This window comes from Castor canadensis, chromosome 5, assembly GCF_047511655.1.
Source record: "Castor canadensis chromosome 5, mCasCan1.hap1v2, whole genome shotgun sequence".
NCBI lineage: Eukaryota > Metazoa > Chordata > Mammalia > Rodentia > Castoridae > Castor > Castor canadensis.
The window spans coordinates 176,648,731-176,672,973 of record NC_133390.1 but is presented as its reverse complement, the minus strand read 5'-3'; the positions used below and the strand labels follow the sequence as shown (position 1 = coordinate 176,672,973).

The 24,243-nt window shown below is 52.3% G+C and overlaps 1 protein-coding gene across 1 annotated transcript in view; it reads left to right on the top strand.

Annotated features, from left to right (window-relative positions):
* The window catches only part of Bmp7 (bone morphogenetic protein 7), a 78,766-nt gene that overhangs the window by 16,037 nt on the left and 38,486 nt on the right, over window positions 1–24,243 (top strand). Inside the window, exon 2 of the mRNA XM_020170147.2 lies at window positions 15,110–15,302. Coding sequence (XP_020025736.1) covers window positions 15,110–15,302 — 193 coding nt within the window. The remainder of the gene's footprint in view (window positions 1–15,109; window positions 15,303–24,243) is intronic.

Genomic DNA, 24,243 nt, shown 5'->3' with positions numbered 1-24,243 from the left:
CTGCTGCGTTGGGGGCATAGGGCGTGTCTCCTATCTTGATTGTAGTGTTAGCTGTGATAATAATAATCTTCGTAGCTGCCACACACCCTTTTCCCCCTTTGTTTATCATAACTTAATGTCCTAACAACGTTTCAGGTGGAGGCTATTATTATCAGCCTGTTTTTGCAGACTGGGAAACTGAGCACAGAGAAGGAAGTAGCCGGCCGCAGGATGCACAGCTAGTACCTGTGCCTGGCTTTGGAGGCCCAGTGTCTGAGCTGTCCCTCTTACACTTGATCCTGACCTGTGTGACTGGCTCTGAGGACACTGGAAGCAGCAACCAAGAGCCAGCCTTGCTCAGGGAGAGCCTACAGGAGGCAAGAGGAAGCCTCACGTGGCCTTCACAGTCATGTGCATTGGGCCTAATGCTCCATGACCTTGTCCGCTTGTGCTTCTGAGAGCAGATGTCTTAATGCTGACTGTTGGGATCTTTTCCCAAAGAGTTGTCATTAGACTGGTTGTGCCTCTTTCCACAGAGGGGACTTGGCGACATATTTGGATTGAGCAGACAGGGAACGGGTAGAGCCACAGCGCTTACTGTTAATAAAAGTGTTTATGGAAGTGCAACATGTGTACCAAACAGTGCACAAATCAAGAACACTTGTGTGTTTTTGGGAAGTGAGCACACCCAGGGAGCAGGGCCTGGCAGAGACAGAGTCCAGTTCCCCCGAGCTCCTTGTTCTGCGCCCCGGGGTCTCCACTGTCCTGTGCCAACAGCATGGCACCACCTGCCTGCTTTTAAGCTATGTGAATTTAATTGTTTAATCCTTTTTTAAGTTACCAGTCGAGGAGCCAAGGCTAGGAAAGAAGACCCCTCTTGGAGCTGTTCAGAATCTATCTGCTGCTCTGCTGGGTGCCTCCACCCAGGTACCAAAATGCACTTGAAAAGTTGTTCTTCCTTTTTTTCTACTAGAAATAGTTCAAAGGGCAACAATGTCATTTTAAGGGTGTTTTGATGAGGGATTCAGGTGTGGTTTTTTAACACATGAACTTGAGATGAATGAGGGGCTCGGAGATTTCCAGTTTCCATTACTCCTTCCCCAGCAGCTCCTGGGGCGCCTCTGCCCACCTCTATACCCGGGTTCAAATACTCTTATTTTGAAAGGGAGACGTAGCTGGTGAAGCCAGCAGAGCAGAGCCAGCGCCTCTTTGCAGCACCTGCATCTCTGGCCTAATGAGTTTAGGCTGATGGAACCCAGACCCCAGGAAGGATTAGAATTTCTCATTTGATTTGGTTTGCTGCTAACATACCTGAAACCAGCTGTGCCTGCCCAGCTGACCCTGGGGCTCTGTCTGCACTGTGGAAAGTCTGGGTCCCCTGCAGCCCTGGGAGGTGCGGGGCAGTGGGGAGGGGGGCTGCAGCTCCCTTCCACCCCCCTTTCAGGGCTGTGCTGGGAAGCCCTGTAGACAGTACACCCAATTCTGCCACTCTGATGGTGAGCCTCTGTCTCCTCCAGCAATCAAAACAGCCCCCAAACCAGGGGCCTCCATGTCTGAGAGATGGGTTAACTTGTCCTCAGTCCCTGCTGATGACTGGTAGGGCCCGTGTCCTATCCAGCCCATTGGGCCCAAGGGCTCATGCTTAACCTCACTGCTTCCTAAGCTGAGTGAGACCAGGAGGGGGCTTCTTCCATACACTGGTCCATGGGGGCACTTCCACAGCCACTAAGGTGCCAAGCCAAGAGTGTGTGGGCAGAACAGACTCAAACAGCCAAATAATGACAGCTCCCATAGTGGAAGACATTTAAATGTATCAGGCATTTCAGGCTCTCTGTGGACTGGGACACCACTCCACATCCTGCTGGTTCTCAAAGTAGGATCTCCAGACTGGCATTGCCACCCCAAGTTAGCGATGCAGTGGGGCTCAGCAGTCTGCATGTGAACAAGCACCCAGGTGGTCCTGGGGCTCCATTGTCAGAACCCCTGGTCTAGGTCAAGCCCGTGAAACTTGTCCTTTTTCCCAGTGTGAGCCCATGTCCCAGAGGTGTCAGTGCTCACACTCTGAGGAGGTAGCAGAGACTTACAGCTCCATAGCGCCACAGTGGAGAGGCCGGGGTTCGACTCCTCCACTTGGTTCTTACTCTCTGGGAGTGAAAATCTACAAGCAAGGACAGTTCCCGGGCAGGTCGGCAGGCAGTCCGTCAAAGGGTCTCAGCAGGTGAGTTCCAGGAAGGAAATGACAGGGCCTAAGGGAGGGTGGCTGCCAAGCTGAGGCCCGCTCAGCCTGGGGAAGAGGCCATGGGGCAGGGCCAGCCTGGCGTAGAGCCCTGTGCTACTGACGTGGCCATGTCTGATGACCGTTCTAGGTACTGTTGCTCACCACGTGTGTGGTGGTGAGTGTCCGCTCCTCCCAGGGACACCATGACTCTGTGACTGGCACAAAGATGGTCCTGCCTGAACTGGTAGAACTTGGAGCCACCAGTGGCCAGCTGCCAGGGGCCGCAAACCCCCAGCTCTGGAACAGCATTCTCCTGGCTTCCACGGAGTTTCCCACACGTGGAGCCTCTTTGGAAGGCAAACCATGTCACCTACGTCAGCACACGCTGTGTGAACTGCATTGAGGGCCCTTGTTTCGCGCTTAGGCGGAAATCAAAGGCGGACTCGAAAGGTTAAAAAGGTTTTATTTGTGGATAGAAAGGAAACGTCACATGGGGTCATGTTGTGGGACCTGGAAACCAGTAGTCCCCTGGGTTAGGTTGGAAATCGGGTTTTATAGTTTTTATTTTATTTTATATTTTTTATTACCCGAGGGTGGAGGTTTTGGCATGGACTGGCGTGAAGGAGAAGTGCAAATGGACGTTTCTTGGGAAGGAGAAGGGGCTAATCAACACCTTTTGGGTATATGTGGACCTCCCACAGTCCACCCTTCAAGTTCCCCTCTCAATGACTGCCCTAACTGCTGTTAGAAATAGGGATGACAAAGTCTATTCAGTGACTGCTTCCTGCTGACAGGGGGCGATGAAGGGGCCCACAGCGTCAGGACTGACCACGAGAGGGGGTTATCGAGGGGACCAAGATAGTAGGTCATTTTTAATTCCATCAGGGGCATCTGTAGATTGATGGATTCTAGATGAGAGGAAACGAAGTTGACAAGTAAGTTTAAAATGCAAGGCCCAAACACAAGCAAGAGAATAATGGCAAGTATAGGCCCCAGAAAGGGTAGGAAGCATGTCCTGGAGAGGAGCCAGGATTTTATTTGATCCCATACCTGTGTGGATATCTGAGTTTCGAGGGACTTTTTTCGGAGCCACTTAGCCTGTTGGTGAATGTAATCTGCACATTCCTCTACAATGCCTGAAGTGTTTATATATGTGCAACAGGAAGCATTGGCGATGGCACATACCCCCCCTTGTTTACCCAAAGGAAAATCTAGGGCCAGCTGTGGTCCATGACCATGACTTTTGTATGGCAAGGGACGACAGAGACCTTTGTGTGTCCTTAATGGCAAGGCTGACCTGGTCTGAGGTGCCCTTTATTACCTTGGTCAGGTTTTTTGTCCCTTCATTTGAAGCAGATGGTACCTCAGTGTCAGGGAGCAGTGAGGATCACATGATACCGATGCTCTGTCTGTCTGTCTGTCTAGTGGGAAGGCCACGAACCTCATGTGGTTTTTAGATTTACATTATGTATAGTGAAATAAAATGAAACACTCATCTCCTCGGCCACACTAGTCAGGTTTCAAGGGCTTCCTGGCCACATGAGGCCTGGGGCTGCCATCTTTGTCTGCACAGGTGCAGCACCTAGGCCAGGTAGAGCATCGGGCTGAGCTCTGTGTAGGTTAAAGTGGGTGGGGTGTTGACTAGAAGACCGAGGGGCCATTCCTTCATGGAGAGGAGCACGGGCCCAGTCAGCCTGGGCCACGCCTGGCTGATGACCCACAAGGGGCTCAGGCCAGGGTTCTTGACCCCCGTGATTCTCCACCAGCACTGTCAACATTTGGAGCAGGGCCTTGCATGTGTCCTTGACTGACCTTGAACTCCTGGGCCCAAACCATCCTCCCGCCTCAGGTACCCCCTTCCCCATTCCCCAGTCCCTGGGTCACAGATGTGCTGCTGCACCAGTTGCTGTGGGGCTGTCTCAGCGTCATAGGATTCTTGACCTTGATCTACGGGATACCAGGAGCACCTCCCCCAACACCTATTGTGACATTGCTCAGCGTGCCTGGAAGTGGGGAGGCAGGGCAGGGGCACAGTCACCCCAGCCATAGAAGCCCTGTAACCTGGTTTCCATTGCTTCCCTTCATTTACAGTGAGCTGGGGATGGGGTTGGAACCCGGGACCCTCGGGGAGACAGATGCGGGGGTCAGGGATAGCTGCCTTGGTTCATGGCTGAAGGACAGATCTACACAGACAGCCCTTCTTTCACCTCCTCCTTCTCCTGGGTCTCTTTAGGCAAACCACTGGCCCTGGTCCAGAGATAATTAGACCCATCTTTCCTTCCTCCCCGCCCGGCCCTAAGCCTGTAGTTGACAATGGTAACATTGTCGAGCAGTCCACATGGTCACATTGAAGTGTTTAATCTTGCAGTCAGCTCGGCCGCCCCGCCCCAACATCTGTGCAGACCGCCATGCTCAGGACCAGAGACGCCCAGGATGCCTCGGGTGCAGCCCCCTCCCTGGATCAACAAGAAGGCTGTGTCTCCCCAAACCCTCTTGGTGGGCTGGTGGGGGGTTCTGGGGACCTGGTTGCTATTTGAGCACTTGGTGGAACGTCCTAGATTTGAAGCAGCTGCTCAGAGTGGGGGAGACAGTGTTGCATGTGCCCTTCTCCAGGCAGGGCCCTGCCCTGGATTTGGGAACCAGTGGGGGGGTGGGGGAGTGTGTGTGGTTAAAGCCACAGAGGCTGCTGCCTCCCTCTGAGGGTGATTCTGCATCAGGCAGGGGCAGAATTCACAAGGAGGACTCAGGGAGGGACCAGAGTCACACACAGAGCCCTTGCTCTCTGAGATTTCTTTTATGGACATTGATGTGAACCCGTGGAGTGTGCCAGAGGCTTCGTGTACGTCGAGCTGCTTCATTTAATCACCTCCCCAGTACGAGGTTGGTGGTGGTTCCCAGGTGAAGGAGAGACAGTGTGGCTGGTAGTGAGGCTCTGGCCTCTGGGACTTCAGATCAGCTGTGACTGTGGACAAGTGACTTTCCACTCAGCCTCAGCGTCTGCGTCTGTGCTTCTGAGCAGGACTCAAGGAGATGCCATGTGCGAGGCACAGGGGAGGTGGCATTCAGGCCAGTGAGAGAGAAAGCCGGCTCCTCCTCACACCTGGCAGCTAACCGAGCAGAAGAGAAATCAGCAATTGTGGGTGAGGATGTGCAGAGGTCAGGATGCTTGTGCATCGTTGGCAGGAGTGTAAGATGAGGCAGCTGCCGGGGCAAATAGTGGGGCCGTTCTTCAAAATGATAAAAATAGAATTATTGTACGACCCAGCATTCTACACGCTATGAAAAAAATGAAAGCAGGGTCTCCGTGAGACATTTGCACACCCACGTTGAGAGCAGCATTATTCACAGTGACTGACATGGAGAGGTGGCCCCAGTTCCAGGGACGGATGAATAGAATGTGGTCTGTTCACACACTGGAGTATTATTCAGCCTTGAAAAGGAAGGAAATTCTGACACCTGCTAAAGCATGGATGAGCTTTGAGGGTATTGTGCTGAGTTAACTAAGTCAGTTAGGGAGAGAAAATTGCTGCCTGGTTCATGGATAGGGGGTGGTTCTTAGAGGAGTCAGGTTCACAGAGACAGGAAGTAGAATGGTGGTTGCTAGGGGCTGGGTGGGGGAAGGAGCAGAGAATAGAGAGAGTTTTATGGGGTGGAGTGTGTTTGACACCACTGAACTAAAAGCAGTCAGAACAGTGCATTTTCTTTAGGTGCGCTTTACCACGGTTAGGCATAAAGATGGTGATATGGTGGCTGTCACCTGGCGCAGGGGCTGCATAGGTGAAGATGCTGCCGTCTAGATGGGCTTCTACCAACTGCTCTACTGTGGCAAGCCACCAAGGGCTTTTGCCTCTGCGTGCATGCTGGGGAGGCCATGGGGTGCTTGCTGATGGTGGGGACAGGTGTGAGGATCCCCTGTGTTTTCTGCACTGCCCTTCACTTCGGCTCTGTGTGCTGTTTCCCAGGAGCTGGGAGCGGAGCGCGTGGAACCCTGGGTATCCAGAACTTGGGATTGCCCTTTTCCCATCCCTCTGCCTTGCCATGCAAATCTTTGTGTGAATGACGAACCATCCTCGAATTTCACATCCCTGAGGATGCAGGACCATAAATCGCCTTGGCAGGTCAGGTCCAGTGGATTCTGTGCCAGGATCTTCCGGGTTGTATCCCTGCAGCAAGGGTAGTTGCTGGGCGAGGGCCTAGGGGATGAGACCTAAGCAGTCAGGGTCACAGCCGTCCAGCTGTAGCTGCTGGTTGTCGTGTGCACTTCGGTTAGTTCTGCTGCTTCCTTGATCCTCCTCATTTGAGGGTCTGCCTCAGTGCCGACAGCAGCAAAGAGCCTTGGATCCATCTGAGCTCACCGGCCAGGGGTGCAGAATTCTCACGTGGACTAGCGGCTTTTGCCTGGAAAGTGTTCCTGTGCTCCTAAACTATTTCTTCCTGTCTCAGAGCTTGGCGGCATCTTTGAGGGCAGTGAGAGGACCACATAGTCTGGAAGCTGGCCAGTTTTTTCCTAAAACACCATAAAGTTTTGGAGGGAGCTGCTTGGTGACAAACTTGTGTACCGTACATTTTTAGCTCTTCCCCGCTGGGTGGAGGAAGTGCAGAGCCCTGCGGGAGAACCCACAGCACCCTGCCACCAGGACAGGCACCATTCTGCAGTTCAGGTGTCCTGCACGGCTGTCCCCATAAGAACTGCTTTCTGAGGCCAGTGACCACATCCAGTGAATGGTGTCCCTGTCGTCTTTATCTGTATGGGCTACCATTGGTCATTGTTCCCTCCTTGTTCTCTGCTCGGCCTTCCCTTGGGCCTATCTCTTACAGTGATCATGGACTCTGTCTCCCACACAGGAGACACGGCTACCTGTGGTCCCCTAGTCCTTCCATTGTATAAGCAAGTTTCCTGAATGACTTTATGAAAACTCAGCTCAAAGGTCCAGACTCGAGCACTCAGGGAGTTCTGGACCTCTCTCTCTAGCTGTCTGCCCCAGTGTTCCCCTCTGAGCTGTGTGCCTCTTTTTCTCTTTGCCCATGGTCCTGTTGCCCCCCAGGCCTTTCCGAGCAGCCCTGGACACCCCTTCTCCATTTCCTGCTTTTCAAACCCTTGCATCAGGTCTGTTGGTTTTCCTGGAGAAGGACTTCTTGCCTGTCCTCCCTTTCTGTAGTCAAGACAGGGGATAGGAAATACCGTCGTTCTCCTCCTGGGCCAGCCAGGGTTGGTAGTGGCAAAGTGAGTGCCAGGTGGAAGAAAAGAATGTGTGATTGTTTAGTGATGCCTGGCCTGAGTGCAGGAAGGGGGAAGGGAACATGTGTACTGGGTACATACCATCCCGATCCAGGCTCTCCTAGAGCTCCTGCCCTGTTAACCTCCCCCCATAACACTTACCATTGGATCACCTGGCCTCTGTCTAAAGTAGATCTCACCATGGCACCACCCCCACAGCAACAGACCAAACTAGTCTCGTTGAATGGGGTTAAGGATTGAATCCTTAGCACGGCATTCGAGAACCTTCCCAGTGAAGAACAAGCTTGTCTTTTTCTGATTATTCCCAACAGACTTCTCACCTACACTCATCCACATGTTGCTTCTTGTCCCTCAGGCCTTCAGTTGCGATGCTGTTCCCTGTCCTTTGGGGATAGCCAACCTCACTCTTCCTAAGAGTTCATTCAGTACCTCCCCTGTGAGGAACTCCCACCTGCAGAGTGGTGAAAATAACAGAATGAACCATCTCTTTCCAGACTGTTTCCTCTAAATCCTTGACATGCAAGCATTTGACCCATAACCAAGCTTTACTGATGCAGTGATCTTGCTGAAGGCATTCACTCAATAGAAAGACGTCCACCAAGAGCTGTGTGAGAGCGCACGGTTTCTTTCTGTCTTCTTTCTTTCTTTTTTGTATCACTGGGGTTTGAACTCAGGGCCTCACACTTGCTAGGCAGGCATTCTTAACACTTGAGCCATTCTGCCAACCCTTGTTTTCGTGATGGTTTTTTCAGAATAGGGTCTCAGGAAGTATTTGCCCAGGCTGGCTTTGAACCATGATCTTCCTGATCTCTGCCACCTGAGTAGCTAGGATTCCAGCCATTAGCCACCGGTGCCTGCTGAATGTGCTGTTTCTAATGGCTACAGGCTAGAAAGCCCAAATGCCTGTCTAAAGATAAGTTCTGGCCTGTGTGTACTATGGGGTCCCACCCAGCAATGGCAAAGCCAAGCAGTGGAAACAGGTACAGAAGGCCACGTAGTCAGGTGTCATGTGACGAAGGCACCTGGTGTCGGTAGGGTGGTGTTCATTTTTGGGAAGAAGGGGGAGGTGTGGGCAGGCCCTGCTGATACGTCTTTGGTGCTGGTAATGAGTGGGTTGCGGCCTGTTCTGGGTGTGTCTGTGTTACGGAAATCCACCAGGATTTGGGGACACCTACCCTCTGTGCTCTTTGCTGTGTGTGTGTTTTATTAGTAAGATAATTTACTTAAAGTCTAGGAAGGAGTTAAGCAGAGAGTAATCTGTTCAATCTGTAGATTTAGGAAGCCCTGTGAACCACCAGGCCGGGCTGGGTCTGGGGGTGCAGGATGTAGGCTGTTGTAGCCCCTGTTCTTACAGAGCTTGGTCAAGGGGCACATCTTGATGTATTTGGAAATTACACAAGCCCAAGAAAGCAGTTCTCATAGTGAATGGTCACCTTGAGACGGCCCAGTCCTGTGTGTGCATTTCCTACCTGTGTGTTTCTGGGTGTGTGATAATTGGGCCCATGTTTGTTGGCTCAGAACTGCTGTTGTTGCAAAGCACCCCAACTCTAATCAGCTTAAAGAGCTTAAAGAGGACTTGCTTGGTGGAGCTCAACATTGTTCACAGACCTGAGAGCTACAACACTGACCTTCAGGAAGGTTGGCCTCAGACTACTGACCTCAGACCATGGCCGGGACCCCCTGTGCCATTCCAGCCTTGCCCGTTTTGCCGTTCTGCCTGGGTCTCTCTCTCTCTCTCTCTCTCTCTCTCTCTCTCTCTCTCTCTCTCTCTCTTACACACACACACACACACACACACCCTCACCAGCTTCCTCCTCCTGGCAGTGGGCTGTGGCTGCCCAGAGTGTTTAGAGTTCAAGGCAAAGAAAACATGCTGACTCTCTCACTAGCTTCTGGTAACAATAAGGTCAGGCTTCTGGTCAGGTTTGGGGCTTGTTTCCTGTCATCCCTCCACTCGCGAGAAGGGGGTCATCACACAAGATGGCAGTTCCCTTGAGATCACATGGCTTGACTGGGGGAGTGTCCACCAGGCTTCTCTAGAGAAAGACATGCTACCTGCTTGTGGCATCGTAGTGAGCTGTGCCCCCGGCCAAGGTGATCCACTGGGAGGCAGGGGAAATAGGTGGTTTTATATCTTTTTTCTCACATTTGTTAAGTGTTATTATACTGCTTTGTCTCTGTATATTGTTAGGTACACAGTAAGTAAGTATATTTTGGGGTTCATGCTCCTCATTTTGAGTGTGTTGGACACAGTTCCATGAAGCATGGTCTATACACCATGCGAGGGATTGTCTGAGTGTGGGCTCCCTTTGCACGTCTACACAGCAGGCTGCCAGTTGACTTGGTGTTGTGATCCCCTTGGTCAGAGGACTCTGTGGGAGGAAGAACCCCACAGCTGATGGGCGATTCCATCTGGAACCCTGGGATCTTTCCTGACATGTCAGAGGGTCATGAGAGGGGTCCCCCAGGGCTGGCTTCTTGTACCTTCCTGCCTCTAACCCTTTATTGATACCTTCTAGCCCAGACTTCCCTTCTTCAGTTTGGGGGCTGGGGCTTCAGGCTTTTGTAAATCGACACTGGGGCTGTCATGGGGTGCTTGCTATCAGGGTGCCTTTTTCCAGAACCTGTTCACTTTGGGATCATCTTTTGGTCTTGGGGAATTGGGTCTTTGAATCTCCAGAAGATGGAAGAGATGTTTGCAGTGTCAGTTCTCTTACAGCGGGGCGCCAGAATGCAAAGGCCACCTGTGGGAGAGCAGGTGACTCCTCAGGCCATGGGTCTTCATGGAAGGTTTTCTCGACGGGCTCAGAACAGATATGGATTCTAGACACTGGCTTAAAACCCAAGTCCCAGGCCATCAACTCTGGTCATTTCAGAAGTATGTGCAAAGCTGTGTTCTCCTATAAACACATGCAAACTTCCATCTACCTTAGTGACCACAATGAAGTCGTCTTGGTGTCAGGGCTGAAATCGCACAGAGCACACTGAGAGTGGCCTCCATATGAAATAAACCTTGGGAGGGCAAGACTTGGAATTTGTTTTGTCCTTTGAGTTATTCACTGCTTTTTTTTTTTTTTTTTGGAGAGGGTAGGTGATCTGGTCATGGCATTCTTTCTTGGATAATTCATACACATTTATTTCAGAACATTTGATGACAGGTGCTTCAGGAAGAACAAAAGGACACCACGGTTCATGCCTCTCTTGTATGCAAATAATTTGTGAAGGAAATTCACTCAGAAAGCCAAACCAGATTGCCCACAAATGTTCAATAGGAATTTAGTTGATCACTTTATGAGTTTCTTTAATTTAGAAAACCTTTATAACTGATAGCTCAACTGTCTTAACAGTATGTTAACAGTATGTCTTTTGCATTAAAATATCTTACATAGCTGTTGCAAGAAACTTTGTGATTACACGCCAGTGTTTTCTTTCTCGGTTGGGTGTGACTTGTGACTTGGTAAGTGTGTTTATTGTCAGGTGTGTTCTTTACTGTTTGGCCTGTTACAGTTCTTCTTTGTTTTTGCAAGTAAACGGGTCGTAACTAAATGAGTAAATGCTCATGTGCCCACCGTGCTGCTTCTGCCCCACTGGCTCATCGGGTTAGAGACCCCATAACAGTGGCCAACGCAAATTGCCATTTGCCAGGCACTCCTGTGTTGGAAAGGGCCATGTTGTATGCCTCTGAGGAAGAGAGGCACAGAGTTTCAATAACTTGGCCAAAGTCACATAGCTGGTGAGAAGCTTGGCTAAGACTCACACTCAGGCTACCTGGCTCTAGCGAGTGTGGAGGTCAAAGGTGTGGGCTTCAGTGCTCACCTAACTTATGACCATGGACAAGTTACCTGACTTCTCTGAGCCTCAGTTTCTTAATCCGTGAAGTGGGTATCAGCCCTGCCTCACTGCTTCCAGTAGATGATGGCTAGGAGTACTCGGTGTGGAACCCCGAGTTCCTGAGAAGCACTCAGGACTCATGCCTATTGCACTCCTGTGCAAGATTGCAGAATGCACCACTGCCTCGAGTCTCTTCTGGCCTCTTCTGCTGGGGGAGGAGCAGGAAAGATGGCTGGAAGAGACTGTGGGTGCCATCTGTCAGCAGTGCCCTCCTCACCCTCCGTAGCACCATGTGAACACCTCCTGTGGAACTCTAAGGGGACATTTTCCACAACAGCCTGCTCCCGCCTATGGGTAGAGCACAGACTCTCAACTGTGTGGAGCTGGAGGGAAATGAATGGACGGAAGAGCCCAAGTTGGTAGAACTTGGTGTAGGGTTAGAGTGAAGCAAGAGGAGGGGTATTGAGGGTGACTTCAGCCTCTCAGCTTGTGTGGAGACAAGCTTGTGTGGTTGAGGCTGCTCAACCACAGAACCAGGCCCGGTGAAAGAAATTCATGAATGGTTTAGGGAACTAACTTGGAATTGCCTTTTGAGGGTTATAATGGGAGATGTCACGAAGGTAAGGGGAGGCATACTGGCAAGAGATAAAACCATCTGTGTGTGTGGGTCATCTGCAGGTTCATTTGCATACAGGAGGTCATTTGCATACAGGAGGTCATCTGCATATAGGCTCATCTCCATGTAGGACGTCATTAGAATGTAGGAGTCATTTGCATGTAGAAGTAGGTCATTTGCATGTAAGGCCCCCTGCATGCAGGGAGCCTTCTGCATGTGGGTTGTAACCACAGTTGAGGACAAACTGTCATGGCGGTGGAGTGTGAGGAGACCAAGCTGAGCACTGGGGAGCACTAGTGATGTGGATGGGAAGAAGAGGCTGCATCTGCAGTCAGGTCTAAGATAGGTGGCTGGGTGTTGGGGGGCCATTAAAGGCTTTCACAGTGGGAGGAGCCCTGTGTTGATTGCTACCTGCCTCCATCCTACAGGATGTCCACCATTATCTCACCCAGGTGACTATGGGGTGGTCTTTAGGGACTTGGATTGGGTGTGGTGGTGGGTGGGGTGTACTGGGAGCTACTCCCTAGGGTGCACGGTGGGGGCTGGGGGCACATGCACTGACTGCTCCTTGGGGTCAGAGGTGCTCTCCAGGACTTGCAGCCACCTCCTGGGCCTTGGTTCCCCAGTGCTTTCACCTCTCTCTGTCCCCTGGAGAAAAACACCTCATAGCCGTGAGTGGTCCCCAGATGTTCCTTCCCCTTCATGGCAGACCTCCTCCCTCACGCTCGCAAACCTCCCTGGTGCCATACTCTGGGAGAAGAGCATGTGTTGTTGCTGCAGCTGGGCATGCCCAGTTCCATGTGGCATGCCCACACGCCATGTACACCAAAACTCAAGAATTGCCCTGCCTCAGGAACCCCAGTTGGGTAATTCCCAAAGGGCCCAGGAACTATAGCATGCACAGATGGTTGGAGTGGAATCTAGCTGAATCTGCAGCAGTGAGGATGAGTGAACACTCAAGGTAATGTGGATGAGTTAGAGAAGCCAGGTGCAGAAGAAAATACACCTCGTTCCTGTGCGGTGGGTTGAAGACAGGCTGAAGCATGCTATGGTTTGGGAAGTCGAGGAGGGGTGGGTGGCTGGCTATGTTCTGCTGTTTTTCTGGGTGGGGTTCTTATGTGAGGTTCCCTCTGTGACAGTTCAGTGACTGGCACACCTGTGGTTCATGCACACACTAAGCATGTAATAACGCAATTAGAAGTTCTGTATCAGAAGTGGAGAAACTTCCTTGCTGGGCTGTCCACATGGCTGCAGAGACACACGGTGACTAAGGTCTGTCTCTGGTTTGGGTGGGACCTGTGTTGGAAACCTAGCTCTGTGACCCTGGGTGTGCCCCTTGACACCTGCAGGTCTCCAGTGCTGTGCCAATGCCATGCTGTGTTCCCCTCCGAAGGCGACATGGGGGTGGAATGAACTAGCAGGTGGCAGGGACTGGCCCAGGCTCTTTGCCTTCCCTCCTACCATGGGGCACTTCCCCAGGCTCACATGACTCCCAGTGGACTGCCCTTCCTAGCAGCTGCCAGAAGGAACCCTCCCTCCCACTTCTCCATCAACAAATGAGAGGGACAGGTGGCACCTGTGGCCCTCCTTTCCTCTGCAGGCCAGAGAGTGCTCCTTGTGGGGTGAGGAGCCGTGCGGGGCAGAGCAGTCACTGGGAAGCACACAGGGTAGTTTCTGGAAGTCCTTCCCTCCAGTCAGCTCTCCATGAGTAACTTGGGGTTCCAGCAGCTACAGTCAGAGGTCACCTTCCCCAGACTGTCCCAAGGCCCAGCCTCTTTGTCCAGCCAGAGCTCCTGGCCTCAGGGCCTTTCTCTGCTCTTTCTGCCCAGTAGGGAGCAGCCCAAAGAGTACTAACTTCTCAGTGCTCCCTGCCTCCCCAATATCTTTCCCAGCTGTTACTAAGGTTGCTACCCTTAGAAAGATGAGATCTATCTGTAGGAAGGGCCTTTGGGATGTTAGTGGTAGGAGCCTCTTCCCTCAGTGGTGTTTCTGTCCTGCTTCCTTCCTGGAGCTGCACAGCCTGAGAGCTTTCAGGACTCCTAAATTGGAAGTATGCTAGCCTACGTCTCCTTTCTTCTGGCCATACTGGCTCTCCTCTTTCCTGTCACTCAGGTCCCCCCACCCACCACAGGCAGACGGATGGAGCTCTGTCTTCAGGAGAGGAGAGGTCCTGCAGATGCTAGGGCCAGCTGGAGCTGGTCATCCTGCCTCTGCCAGCACTTAATGACTTTCAGTGTTGTGCTTCAGTAGGCATGGCAGCCCAGGGCCATCGTGGAAACCCTGTCCTTGGGTTTATCTCCACCCTAGTATCACCTGTGAGACGGACATGCTGTCTAGTCTCACATCACCACCAGGAGAAGGCAGAAAGCTGGGATCCTTTTCCTTATTTTGGCCTGATGTCATTTTTGGAAGCCCCTAGGCTTTGTCCTTCACCTCTTTTCCGGCTGTTAGTCTGAGGGTGTGATTGTAAACCTTGGCTACCTTTTGGAAATACGTGGGGTGCTTTGAAAAAGTGCAGGCTTCCAGACCCCTCCCCAGAGCTGTTGATTCATTCACATGGGTCAGGATGGGGTAAGAACAGCATGGTGCCAGAGCCCCCTGTGGGCTTCTCTTCCCAGCTTCGTGTTCAGGATCCTTGAAGTCTGCCAAGATGGCAACATTTACACCATGGAAAATGTCAGACTCTACAGATCAGGTCTCAGTCAGAGCTGATAGTTATATTTACCACTGTGAGCCGGGGCATGCTTATTTTCAAAAAGTGTTCACAGTGATTCTTAAGTTCAGCCAAGGCTGAGAACCACTGGCCTAAGCTGTCCCAGGATTGGCGAAGCCAGGTGCATGTCACCAGTGATAGTTACCATTATCAAGCCCTAATAGATGATAAGCCACTTGTGTGAATTAACTCCTCACCCTCACGACGTTCCCTGAAGAGCAATTATTATCCTCATTTTTTAGATAGTGAGACCCAGGTCATTGCAGGTTGCCTGGTACCTTGTCCAGGGCCACACTGCTAGTTGGCGGCTGAGCCCCAGCTAGTTGGATACTTAGTTGCTCAAGATGACCGTGGGGTTTGCAGGGTGTCAATGTGGGATGGGCAGTTGCCACCAGGGGTTGCTTTGTACTGATCTTCACCCAGCTCAGGCCAGGTACTTAGACTCTGTGCCAGGAGAAAGAAACCCAGAGACTAATGGGCTTTTGCTGCTGGTGTGTTTTCTTCCCCTTCCAGTGGAACACGACAAAGAATTCTTCCACCCACGGTACCACCACCGGGAATTCCGGTTTGATCTTTCCAAGATCCCAGAAGGGGAAGCTGTGACTGCAGCAGAATTCCGGATCTATAAGGACTACATCCGGGAACGCTTTGACAACGAGACCTTCAGGATCAGTGTCTACCAGGTGCTACAGGAACACTTGGGCAGGTGGGTGCTGCAGTGGTGCTGGAGGGGGTGGTGCTAAGTTTCCTCCAGCTACAGGGGAAAAAGGGGTGATGGCCACGGATGGGGCAGACAGCAGCAGGACAGTCATGGTGACTTCCATCATGGACCACCAGTTACACAGGCCCTGGATGGGTTGTCATTTCTAAAGAAGGTGTATGATATATGTCACTGTCTTAACACTGTGCCTGACCTAAATGTGGGCAGGCATAGAGGGGCCAGGGAACCTAGTCTATGGCCCTGTGGGGGAGGGTATGGAACATCTGGTTCCTGGCCGTGTACTCAGGGAAGACAGGAGAAGTGGGAGAGTTGGTGCTGACGGTCTCTCTGTCTCCCACGTGCCACTCTGGAACCCTGCGTGATGTCCACCGATCAATGAAAGTGGCTTTTATAGTAAAATATTAGGGGAAAAACCCCAATCCAAAACCAAACAGCCAGAGAACTTGAAGCCTTCCAAGAACCACTACTAGGTCAGGAACCAACAGTTTGTGCTAAGACTTTAATTTCTGGCTCTTGAGAGAGCCAAGAATTCTAAAAACTGGAACACCTGTGAGTAGTACATCTGAACAGCCAGTGTCCTTCTCCATGCTGGGCTTTTGGATTGCTCAGGTCATGGGACTTTTATTGTCCCCTCCTGCCCCAACCCCAAATGCAATGGCATGGTAATTAATGGAAGCTGGTGGCTCTTGTTCTTCAGCTGGGAAGGGGACTCATCACTGCAGACAGGGACTGGAAACTCTCATCTCACTTGCCGAGCACTGCTGTGTTTGGATCATCTTGACTAAGTGGCCTAAAACCACAGTGAGAGGTCACCCAGTAAGAAAGTGGCCACATGAGCATATGGCCCAAGTTTGGGAAGCTGGAGCCCATGCTTACAAAAAGTATTTCTGTTGAAAATTTGGTTTTAGATAGGTATGGCATGGCCATAGATTAAACACTGGTAATTAAGGCTTGTTGCTACTGCCAAGTCCCAGCCTCCTGACCCCAAGGCAGCCTGTGCCCCATTCCATGAGTTGCCTCAGGCAGCAGGTATACCTATACACGGAGCCCACCACACGTTCTTCTGTTGTCACATGGTCAGTCCTTCCCCGTCCTTGTGCTTTCAGTCCTCACTAGGTCCCATCATGTGGGTTGTGTGGTGGGCTATCTCACGGTTACTCACAAGTGTGTGGTGGACTTTCTGTTCTGTTAGTATGGACAGTGTCTCAGGGGGGCTTGTGTGACATGCCTGTGCCTCTCAACCCTTTTTGCTCTAGTCATTTTTCAGATGGGGTCTCACTTTGATTGGACAAGCCTCAGACTGTCATCCTCCTGCCTCTGCCTCCCATGTAGATGGGATTACATGCATGCTTCTCCATGCCTGGCTCTGCACTTGGTTCTTGACGGATGCAACCCCTGTGCTGCTCTTTGTTTGAGGGACATCTCCACCAATCCCTTCCATACCTGCTCTGTCTCACAAGTGGGGAGGGGCTGGAGGCTCAGTGACCTACAAGCCGTCCTGTTCTGCCGTCATGGAGGTCGAAGCTACTACCTTTACAGAGACGATGTGATGTTCTCTGCAGTTCTTTTACTAACCCCTGCTGAGCATCCGTGCTGCAGGCTCTGTTCTTGGAGAACAGAGAATTTACTCATAGTAAAGATGAGAGAATTTACTCATAGTAAAGCACCCAACTGTCACCTTAAAACAATAGGACTTTATTCTCCCAGAGTTCTGGAGACAGGAAGCCCAGAATCAAGGTGTCAGTAGGGCCCTGCCCCTTTTGACGCCCTAAAGGATGTAGGGGGTGTTGATTGTTGGTGCTTTCTGGCTTTGAGTCTAGAACCAAGATGAGCCTGGTAATTCCCAGGTGGAGTAATTTAGCTCTTCCGAACCTGGATTGGAACCCTGCCATCTGGCGTACTGTGGTCCTGGAAGTAGTAACCTCAGAGCCTCTGTTTTCTGCTCTATAAATGGGGATAATAATTGAATCTCTCTCCCAGGGCTGTGAGGAGGATGAAGGGAGTCAAGGTTCTGAGAACAGTGTCTGACACATAGCAAGTGCTCAATAAAGTTTTACTAAGCCTCATCCTCTCCTACCACCCGTCATTGCCAGACATAGCTGTCCTTCATAGGAGAAGGGATAGCTTAAGCTTGGACCTCATTACGGTCTTCTCTGTGTCTTCGCAGTACCATATCCCTCAATTTTGCAGTCTCCGATGGCGACAGAGGTTTGAGCTGGAAAAACGCTCCTTGGATCCTGTGCGTCCAGCAGCTCTCTATGCAGAGGCCAAGTGCTCTTTGGCTTGTTCCCAGTGGGGACATGCATCTTCTTCCAGCCAAAGGCCTCCTGCCTGTCTGGGTCCCACCAAGGAGCCCAGATTCTGCCTTCATAAGCCCTGGCTGTGCAGCCACCCTGGTGTCCGTGCTAAGGGAGCTGTGCTCTTGTTGTCACCCTCGCCCAGCTGCGTAGGGCTGGGACATCTGGCTCTCTGGCAGGCTCTGCCCGAGCTCTGGGGAAGCTCGGGGGTGCCGGAGATTAGCTGCTGCGGGTTGGCCTCAGTATCTCTCCCCATGTGAGAGTCACTTTTGAGTCCTCTTGATCTCTTGGAATCCAGATTAAATTCCGATAATGAGCCGAGCTGGAGGCCTTCCATGGCCCTGGGGCGCTGCTTCAAGCTTGGCCCCAGACAGCTGGAAAGGAGTGCAGGAGCCGCCCTTGGTGGGCTGTGGGCCAGTGGGGGCTCAGAGGCGGGTCTGGGGATGGTGGCCCTGGTTCTAGAGGCCTTGTGGGGAGGGTGGGGTGGCAAAGGGACCAGAGTCAGCCTCGTTTTCTAAACTCTGGACAGCAAGCTGGACCAGCTGGGGCCTGGTCTCCAGGAGTTGGCTTTGCTTCTGTCCCTGTTGGAGCAGGTTGTTTGGGGCAGAGGTCTGGTTGGCTTACCTCTTCCACATGTGAAACTGGAACTGGATGCTCCACCACCATCCCCCACCCCTCCAACCCCAGTGTGTCCCAGGCTTGCTCCCTGTGCTTGTGCCTTGAGAGCCCCAGCGAGGCTAGGCCCTGTCACCACCAAGGTCGAGATGATGACAGCAGCTGGATGAAAAATGTCCCCCAGTCCATCTCAGGGACTTTGGCTGCCAGGAGAGTGACCTCAGAGTGTCTCCAGTGCCAAGATCAGGATCAGCTGCAGCCTGAGTCACTCTGAGGCTGAAGGGGCTGGTCCCTGTCTGTCCCCCACAGGGGCGAGGTCAGCAGAGGAGGCCGAGGTGCAGCTCACGGCCCGCATCAGCCCATGTGCATGCTCCTGTTCCCGTGCCACCCTGGGTGGGGAGTGCTCTGTAGTGCAGCCTGGCCAGCGACTTGCCCAGGCTGTCTTGCCTGGCTTCTGCTCCCCACTTGGAAGAGGTGCTGAGGGTCTCACCTCCAGGAGCACACACCTGCTTGCGGCTTTCCCTGTGCCTCTGGAGAAGGAGATGTCACATAGAGCTTCCCCATTCCCCTAGTAGGTCCACTGCACTTCTCCAGCCAGATGGGGAGCAGGTGAGGCTTCGGCCTCTGATCTGGCGCTCCGAGGGCCGGCACAGCTGTGTCCCAGGGACACGGTGGTGACTTTGGTGCTCTGCGCAAGAAGGTTTGTGGAAATGGATGCAGGAAGAACACTGTAGTCCCTGCAACCCAGGATGGCCTCAAGCCCTGGGCAGATGGGTCTCAGGGCCTCATTACATCCAGTCATTTTCTGGGGACTTGAGGTGGCAGTTGTGTCATGCATAGTAGGTTCTGGGCAGGAGTGGAGCTGACTTTAGCCACATGAGCACATTTGAGCAGAGGGACAGGGACCCATTCCCGAGCACATCCCACCCCTGCAGTCTGGGTTTCTCCTTTTGTGGCGCTTACCACTTGTGACTGGGTGGTGGACACTCCACCTCCGTTATGTGTCTTGGAAGTGACCTGTGAAAACGTGTCCCGTTTTTACAGACCCCGAGACTGGCTGAGAGCCGGGAGGTCGCACAGCTGGGGAGTGGCAGCAGTGGGACCGAACATGGGTCTCTCAGATGCCAGCTCTCACAGGCCTTGCTGCGGCAGTGCCATGGTGCCTCCTGTTCGTCCCCCTCTCCCAGTGGGCCCAACATGGCCAGGATGAGCTCTAGCTGTGGTTTTCACTGTGACAGGGCACTGGAGCCAGTTAAAGCTCCTAGTAACACAGGGTGGACCCGAGCGTTGGTATTTTGCAGAAGCTTCCAGGTGGTGCCTGCACGTGGGGCTGGGAGCAGATGGTGTCTGTCGCCTGTGAGAGAGTCTCTGGCCCCGCCTGGTGCCTTCCACTCATTCTCTTGGAGACTTCTCCTTCCTACAGGATGGAGCCCAGATTGTGGTCCAGACCATGTCTGTCATTCTCAATGGCATAGGAAAGGGACTGGCTGAGGGTGGAGATCCCTTCGGGCTCTGGCTCTGGAAGCTTCCGGAAGCTTCTGGAACCTTCGTACTGCTCCTGCAGGCCTACGTGCCTGGTTCCACGTCTCCTGGCTTCTGCCCCTTGCCACTACACCTCAGCCCCAGGGCGTGAGCTCTAGTTTCGAGCTGCCTTCTCAGGAGGAGCCAGGTCAGCTCCCAGGAGCCTCTCCAGACAGCAGAGGGGAGCGGCTGACGGCCACATCACCAGCATGTCCTGGAAGGTCAGAGGAGAGGCGCGAGTAGCCTTGGTCAAGGCCACCTTGGCAGCCCTCCTGCCGCCACTTTCTCTGGGCCCCTCTCCAGCTCCGTGCTGCATAGTTCAAGTGACGGTCCTTGGGACCTCGTATCTGCCCTTGTGGCCCTCTCACTGGTTTGCAGGGATTGTTCTGGAAAAAGCCTGAATTCAAGGCCGCCCAGCCAGGCAGGATGGCAAGCCACTGTGTCCAATCCAGTTAGTGCTGCTAGCGCAGCCAGCAGGCCCCACTCAACATCCCGGGGCCAAACGCCCGCTGGCTTCCTGTCCTGTGGTCTGAGGCCATCTGGTGGGCCTTGGTGGCTGTTTTGATCTTCGTGCCTTTGATTTCCTTCCATAATTCATCTCAAGCCTAGCTTCTTGGCGGCAGTGGGTGGTGGTCGGGGTATCAGCGGTAACAGGCTTCGTCTGTGGAGTGCTTGCCAGGGGAGTGGGGGAAGGGGACTCCTTGCAGACCTGAATCACACAAAGTCTGGCTGGACTTGGTCAGTCTCGCTGCTCTTGCAGACCCCACATGGGAAAGGGCTGCTCCCTCAATGGCAACTGATTTGGTCAACGTCACAATGCAATCCACAGTTACCTCTTCTCTATGACACATCTCTGAACTGGAAGAAGAGGTGGCTGCCACCAGGGACGGTGATGATGACAAAACCTAACTAGGTGCCACTGCCTCTCTTTAGAACTTTCCAAACAACCCTCCCAGTGGAGGTGTTCTTATCCACCCATTTTACAGGTAAGGAAACTGAGGCACGGTGCCAGGTTGGGGAGAAGGAAAAACAGCTTCCCCTTTCCCCTTGTTACATGTGTTTTTCTTCCTTGGCTAGTGGGTACACATTTTCCTTTCTCCCCACAGCAGTCCTATGAACTGGGTGATGGTGAGGCCAGTTGTATTTCCACATAAGGAAACTGAGGCAGAGAAGACAAATGACCTGCCTTGCTGTGAAGCGAGGAGGATTTTGCCACTTGGAGCCCTCTCGCTCCACCACTCGAAGTGCGTGAACTTCGCTCACAGGCCTTGGTGAGTGGGAGCTGTGGTGGCCTCGGGAATGGCCCAGCTGCAGGGCCATGCACGGCAGGGGCCGAGTCTGTTTTGCTTGCTGTAAGTCTTTTTGCCTGCAGCCTGGCACATAGTAGGCCCTTGTAAAACACCTGTGGCATGAAAGGATGAAAGGGTGGCGTGACCTTATGCTTTAGAAGGTGGCTTCCTAAGCTCAGAACATCACAGTGTCCTCCATTGCATTGACGTGAGAACCCCACTTTGGGTGTCTGCAGCACAAGTGCGTCAACCAGCACCTTTTCCCTGGCTTCGTGTGTCCCAGCAAACATTCCAGAATGTGCTGTCTTCCAGAACTGAGACGGGAGAATGCCTTGTTTGCAATCTTTCTTCAGCATCTGAGCTCAATTTCCAAAAAGTGAAAATTGCCTGTAATTACAGTACTTTCAATCCTGTGCAAGTTTCCCTGTGATAATCATAATTATATTTTTTAGAGCTGGTGGGCTGGTGGGTATCCAAGGGTAGGTTGGCTGTCATTGGTGAGGAGGGGAAACATCAGTGTGTGCTGTGGCCCTGGGTTCCTGACGCTGGAATGCATCTGGGGATGACGAGCTATAGGATCGGGGCTGTCTGGATAACTTGATCTGACACTTTAATTCCAAAAGCACTTCATGCTTGGATCAGGACCTCTGCCCGCCTATAGGAGCCTATTTTTCCAAATGTATTAACATCTGTATTTCATAGCAGGGCCTGTAATTGCTTTAGCCTTTTTGGCAGGAGACAAAGGGAATTAATATTTTTCAATTTGGTCATGAGCGGTCATCTGTAGCTGAGGAGCAAAGGACCTGCTCAGATACTAGGCCTGTGAGGATGGGGAACACAGGCACACCAGAACGACATCGTCTTAAAGACACACCTACGGTTAATGAAGTTCTCGGTTATTTCAAATTCAGGTCAGAGGTAGGCGTTCTTCCTTTGTACCCTACTACCAATTCCCATGAGCACCAATTTTGTGGTTTTTTTCTCAACAACGCCCCTGACTTCACCACTCCAAGAATGGAGGACGCAAAGCTGACACCCAGGCCTACATTGTAGCATGGGTGGCACTCATGTCCCACTGGCCACTGGCCTCTCTGAGATGAGGACTGGGTGAGCATGACAGTGAATGGTTACAAAAGGCCCAAGAGCACAGGGCAGTGGGACCAGGAAAGGAGGAGGCCAGGTCGGGGGATGGTGCCAAGCACAGTCCCAGGAGAGTGACTGGCTCACTCCTCTTGCATGGGGTTCTGAGATGAAGTCGTGCTCTGTGGGGTCAGGGAGGCTGCAGGGTTTTTGTCAACCCCAGGCATCCTAGCTTCGGCCCTGTGGTCTCTTGTGCAGCCTCCCTGCCTCTATGGCATCTCTCTGCACTCAGGTGTGAAACCAGGAATGCCTCCAGATTTCGTCGTGTCCCCTAGGTGGCAGATTGCACCATGTTGAGGGGGTTCCAGTTCCCAGGAACATCCACCTGTGTGCTCATGACACCTGGCAGTGAGACCTCTGGGGCCTCATGTCCCAGTGGGAAACCCAGAGGCCCCCACACTTTGGACATGGCTGCTGGAGCTGGTGGTGCTTAGAGTAGGAAGCCCCTTGCCCTTCCTGTGCTCCTCCTGCCCTCCCATTCGTTTTGCTTGCTGCTTCCCCCCACCCCTCTACTCATCTCATGGGCTTCTGTTGCCTGAGCCAACCTGTTTTTTGAACTCCCACCCAGGAGCCTGTTTAAAAGAGAATACAGACCCCACGTTTCGCTTGGTGAATCTGATGCAGGACGTGAAACCATTGTTACTAGTGTTTCAAAACAAGCTCCCAGGACTGGCCGCTTGTGGGGCTCGGTGCAAAATGTCAGTGTGGAGCCCCTTGTTGAAAAACGTACCAGTGATCTCAAACAGCGACAGAGGAGTGTGGAGTCACCCGTGAAGCGGGTTCTGCAAGTCCCTCGTCGTAGGTGTTCATTGATATCCATGGCCAGTGGGTGGTGGTGAATTTGCCACCCAGAGGACCCCATGGCTTTGAGCCCCAGATGCCCAGAGCCCTGCTTGGGCTGATTTCCATCCCTTCCTCATCGCCTCGCCCCCTCCAGGTGGTTCCGATTAAACAAAGTAGTTGCGTTCAAGCCCTTAACTTAGGATCTGCTTCCGAGGGGACCCTGGAACATGACAGGTGAGGGGAGTGCGCCCCACTTGGGCAGCCAGCAAGATTCCATGCCTTGAGACATGTTTAGCGCCTGGCCCAGCTCTGGGAACCTGGCAAGCACCTACTAAGTGTGTGCCACTTGCCTTCGCCTTCCCTCTTCCCGGCACCTTCTGGTTTCAGGGTGCTGCCATCACAGTGAGTTGCAGACATCCCTTCCCCCTTCTTCTAGATGTTCCCATCAGCTTTTGCTTTTGAGAGTCTTGAGCTTGTTAGCTATCTGAGCCAGCTATGTCAGTAACATAGATGGAGACACTTTGTATCGTTCTACAATGATTTACAGGTGTAAGTCACCAAGTAGTCTTAATTTTACTTGGGACAGTGGCAATCACAGGCTCTATTCCATTCCAGTTTTAGTTAGGTTAATTCTTAGGTAACACATTGCATTTCACATGATACATAGGTTGCAGAATGGCTAAGCAGGGTCAAAGGGGTCAAAACAGTCTCACTGAAGACAAGGTCAGAGAGCTGAACAGATGCAGAGAGTCATGCAGAACTTAGAGGAGGCCTTAACATAAGGAACCCTGCCACACCACTGGGGTGCAGGGATGCTAGGGTAGAGCTGATTCAGAGCACAGAGCTGGCTCAAGGCTCTGAATGGGTTGGACCAACAGCAGTTCATTTCAAGTGGGCCTTGTCACGGGGGCTCGGGCTGAGCTGAAACCCAGGGATAGAGTGAGGAGTTTGTTGCCTGTTGATCAGATCTGTGATATGCAGTGGGTGGTCTGCTGATAGGTCAGTGGGTGCCACTGTACCCCGGTGTTAGGTGTCCCTCCTTTTGTATGATCCAGGGGAAGGAGCTGTATCATTCCTTGGTCGCTGTGTTTGATGAGCTCACAGGCCTGGCTTCTTTGATAATGATTTTGACGCACATGTGTCTTATCCATTTGTTCCTGATTTAATTTGATAAGTTTGTAGGTGGTCACTTTTATTTGCGTAAATAAGTTATTAGTCTGCCTCATAGTTTGTGCTGGACAGATGGTGGTTATTTTCTTGCACAAACAAGATACAGAGTTG